The sequence below is a fragment of the Limulus polyphemus genome, unplaced genomic scaffold, assembly GCF_000517525.1.
Source record: "Limulus polyphemus unplaced genomic scaffold, Limulus_polyphemus-2.1.2 Scaffold997, whole genome shotgun sequence".
NCBI lineage: Eukaryota > Metazoa > Arthropoda > Merostomata > Xiphosura > Limulidae > Limulus > Limulus polyphemus.
In genome coordinates this window covers 195,848-200,675 of record NW_013666607.1, presented here as the reverse complement: position 1 = coordinate 200,675, position 4,828 = coordinate 195,848, and the positions used below count along the sequence as shown (strand labels likewise).

General features: G+C 35.8%; 1 protein-coding gene across 1 annotated transcript in view; it reads left to right on the top strand.

Annotated features, from left to right (window-relative positions):
* The first annotated feature begins 4,191 nt into the window (after positions 1-4,191).
* LOC106461608 (tektin-4-like) overlaps positions 4,192-4,828 on the top strand; it is a 9,841-nt gene continuing 9,204 nt past the window's right edge. The window contains exon 1 of the mRNA XM_013921448.2: positions 4,192-4,577. Coding sequence (XP_013776902.2) covers positions 4,423-4,577 — 155 coding nt within the window. The 5' untranslated portion in view covers positions 4,192-4,422. The remainder of the gene's footprint in view (positions 4,578-4,828) is intronic.

Here is a 4,828-nt window from a genome sequence, read left to right as displayed (position 1 = left end):
TAGCTTGTGTTCTACATTGATATGTTTTACCTTTGATTTAAATATTTTGATCAATACATAAAATGATTTATAGCTTGTGTTCTACATTGATATGTTTTACCTTTGATTTAAATATTTTGATCAATACATAAAATGATTTATAGCTTGTGTTCTACATGATATGTTTTACCTTTAAGTTAAATATTTTGATCAATAGATACAAGCCAGTATAGGACAACTGCTGGTAGACAGTTGCCGGTATAGGACAACTGCTGGTAGACAGTTGCCGGTATAGGACAACTGCTGGTAGACAGTTGCCGGTAAGACAGTTGCCAGTATAGGACAACTGCTGCCTTTTTATGGTTAACTTTTGAGTAATACAAATAAGATTATTTTAGTCTTTTTTTAGAAAACAAAACTATGGTGTTATTTTTATCATTTTCCAAGGTAGAATTTATCCAAGCATTAAATTTGGTAAATATTAAATTATACTATACTTAAGCAATTATTCTAGTACACCAAAGTGTTAACCTTTCCATTATGATTTAAAATATTATCTGTGGTAAGTGTTATTATAGTAATATTATTAGCATTTTAATCACTACCTAAGATAATGACTTTTCAATTTTAATTTTGTAGGTTATATGCAGTTACTGTTATTATATAATGTTAGCTGTTAGAAATTTAATCATTAAATAGTTACTAAATGGAAATGAAAATTCTAAATGGTCTTTTGGTTTAAAATTTAGACTACCCTCCTTTAAAGTAGATGTATTAAGTTTTTTTTGGGGAATTTGGATTACTCAGATCTTTTGACTGGCAATTGCCCACCGTCAGCTGTCTTATACCAACAATTGTCAGCAGTTGTCCTAGACTCTAACCCCAACACATAACAATGTGATTTGTGCCAGCCTATTATGTAATTATCATTGGACTAGCCTTCCACCAATAGGAGGGCCAACACGTCCTACATGTGCAGTAATCCCCATGAGCACTAGCACTTGATGAAAGGCTTATTCTTTTCATGGCACTGCTTGTGCTCTGACATGTGTTTTTTCTTGTGCTTTATTTACATTTTGTGGAATCTGCATGATAATTTGATCTTTCACCTTGAGTTATTATTTCTTTGTCTCATTATCGTTAACCACCTTATAACTGTGGTTTATAATAATAACGAAAAAAAAACATTTTTGATTAGTGGGTTGTTTTTCACTATCAATTCTCAAATCCATGTTTCTGCCACTTTTTGAGGTCCTGACACTTTATTTAAGAATTTTTCTCCTGCTGTTTTAATGATTACTGGAGACACTTTGCCTGCCAGTGATGTTAATGCCATTATACATCAAGTAATTGGTTCTTTTCTGTCCAATTTTTCTTGAATCCAAGTCCATCATTGTTGTTTCTGTTGCTTCTGCTGAGCCTACCTTGTCTTTTGATGACTTTGACCAGATCTTCCCCCTTCACCTTTACTTCTGGTTCTTCTCTTCCTGATGAAGAACAGGTACCTCTGCCTTCTTCTTCTCTTACAACTCTGATTACTCAGATATGTTAAATTTTTTTCTATCTCCAGTAGTTTTAGATTTGTCTCAGGTTATTTTGCTTTATGAGCTTTCTTTTCACAAATTATTCCCCCCCCCCTCCTTTCCAGACAATTGTGTTCATGCTGATGCCTTTCTGTCCCAACAACATGATGATCCACAGTCAGCCTTGTCCTCCTTGCCTTCGAGACTTTTTCTGTGGTTTATGTTCATGTTCCTTCTGGTTTTCTTAAACCACAGATCCTAAAGTCTCCTTTCTGCTTGGGGTGCCCTCTATTCTTCTACTTTGTCTCTTTCTTACCTTTAGTCCATTTGCCCTTGTCTTACCATAACTATTTTACTATTTGTTAGTGCTTCACCTTCTCATGGAGGATTTCCATAGCAACCCTGATAATTTTGATGGAAACAATCATTCCTACTTATTTTCTACCTTGGTCTTTACCTCTTCTATTGCTATGTCCTTATTAACATAGTTTTTTGTTGTTGTTTTTTTGGGGGAGGATTTGCTTGTTTGGAATTCCTTACTTTTATATGCTCTGCATATTTGTGCACATATGGGCTCTTTGAGTCTGTTTTTGTTTTCATACTCTTTTTCTCCTTTTTCATTGTATGGTTATTTTTCAACCTCCCTCAGATTCTGTGCTTCTTTAGCATCCCAAGAAGGCTGTATTCTTTTTACTGGCTCTCCTGCTTTTGGGTACTCTGGCTTGCCTCAAGTCTCTTATCCCTCTTGGACATGCCCATACATATCCTCTTCAGTAGACCTTGGAAGATCAGTGGAACATGCCTTGTGATTCCTTGTCAGTGCAACTCTGGGTATTCTCTGTGCCTCAACCTCTATCTGTGCACAGATGCTTCTTTTTCCAGGTTGGGGTTGATTATGGACACTTCCACCATCTCAGGGTTTTGGTCTCCAGAGAAGTAGTTCATTTATATCAATGTCCTGGAAATATTGATTGATTACACAGGCCTGTGATGGTTTTACTGTCTTGAAATATTTACATGTTAGACAGTAATTCCTGTATGCTGAATCCAAAAATAATATCCATTTTTCTCCATAACGTACAGATTTTTCACAAAATGTCATAATGCAATACATAAAAGAAAGACCACAACACACTGTTTTGAGACTAAGAGATGTAGATTTCACAAAAACAAAATCAGGAGGAATGAGGATGCATATTATCTTCCTTCAATTGACCCCTTTCATAGAAACCGACATCTCTTGTTCTTGCCATGGGATATCTCCTCCTCTTATGACTTGTTACCTTCAACTTTAACCAGATAGGTTCATCAACTCATCTGGTTAATGTTTTCCTTGGATGAGGAAACCCACAAACTTTATCACATCATCTCCCATCATATCTATCTCTTCACAGCTTCTCTTTCCTCTCACCAATCTCATCCCCTGGAAGAGATCATACAGGCCAGAATGTGGACAACACCTAACATGTCTATGTCATATTACCTACACTGCATGATGGTTTGTTTGTACTTCTGGCTTTTGATTTTCTCTGGTCACCATTGACCATTCTTCCCAAAACTGATTGTGATGAGTATTTCACATAAGTATTTCTTCAATATTGTAGAGCCTGACTTTTAGCCTTAGCGAAGTGTGAGATAATTGCCAGTGGAGCATTCTGCCATTCCACCAACATTAGCGACACATTAGCACCCTGTAAAAAATTCTTATGATCATGTATTTTGTTCAGTCACCTCTATTGGGTAAGTAGTATTTCATGCTTGAGATGGATGTGGTCTCTCACCAAGTACTGCCATATTAGATTATCCCTCCCACCTCATGGGGGATCACATTCCATGGGTTTTCCCTTTCTGATGCTGTTTTTTATCTTCCTTCTCTGCACTGGCCACTCCATTATCTTCAATATGGGATTCCAGTTCTTTCATGTGAAAAAGTGAGTAGAGTTTTTGAAATTAACATGTTCCTTACCTGAAAATGTATTGTAGATAGATGTTTGCCTTTCTGCACCACTTCCCATCCTTCATCCCCATTTCCAGTAAAGTTAGTCTACCTCATCATGAACAAACCTTTGTTCAAATGTCAGTACTCAAAAGGATTACCATATGTAGAAGATGTGACCCCTTCCTATTGGTGGAGGGCTAAAGTCTAATGATGATTAGGTCATAGGTTGGCACAATACACATTGACAACTGTGTTCAATGCTTGAAGTGTGTGTAGCAAGTTACATGGCAGCTTGCAACAGGTAATAGCTTTATATGGTGCAAAGAGCATCTATAAGAAACACAAAAAAGGAAAATGTTAACTTTCAAAAAAGATAATGACCCCCAACACACTTCCAAGAAATTAAGCTTATTTGGCAAGGAAAAAAAAATTAGCAAATCTCCTGTGATTGGGATGGTTACAATAAAGTCCAGACCTTAACCCTGTAGAAAAAAATCTCAAATTTTTTGAAATCCATAGCTCTAAAAATAGCTTCAAGAAATATGGAATTAAATTACACCAGAAGCTTTGAAAAATACATAGACATAATGCCACAAAGATATCATGCTGATTTAATCTTTATAGATAGAAATACAAGAAGCTCACTACCAAATTGATTTTTAGTTTCACTCTAAGGATATAGCTTGCTTTGGTCAGAAGTTAATATTAATTAGTACTAAAAACATAAATACATTATTTGTGTACTAATTTTGTCATATTTTACTGTAAAATTAGTGAATAACTAATTATTTTATGGGTAAAGCTGATAAAAAAAAAGACAATTGTGAGCTGTTCCAATAAATTTTCACACAACTGTATTTTCTGAGTTCTGGTTTGTATATTTTGTTTTCAGTATATATATATACATACATATTCTAAACTTGAATATGATTAATAATTAAGGTGTTTCTACCTCAATTTTGCGCTAATTTGCTCTACAAAATGTATAGAAAAAATATGACTTCCAAAGAAGAGCTGGAGCGGGATTGGAGTGACAAAGTAGAAGCATACACTATTGATGCTAGCAGTGGCCACTTGCAGAACATTTCCATTGGTGGTATCCAGTTTCAGGAAGAATCAAGTACATTACCAGAGAGGTAAAACATATCAATGTAGACTACAAGCTATAAATAAGTTGCCGGTATAGGACAACTGCTGGTAGACAGTTGCCGGTATAGGACAACTGTTGGTAGACATTTTGTCTACCAGCAGTTGTCCTATACTGGCAAATGTCTACCAACAGTTGTCCTATACCGGCAACTGTCTACCAGCAGTTGTCCTATACTGGCAACTGTCTACCAGCAGTTGTCCTATACTGGCAACTGTCTACCAGCAGTTGTCCTATACT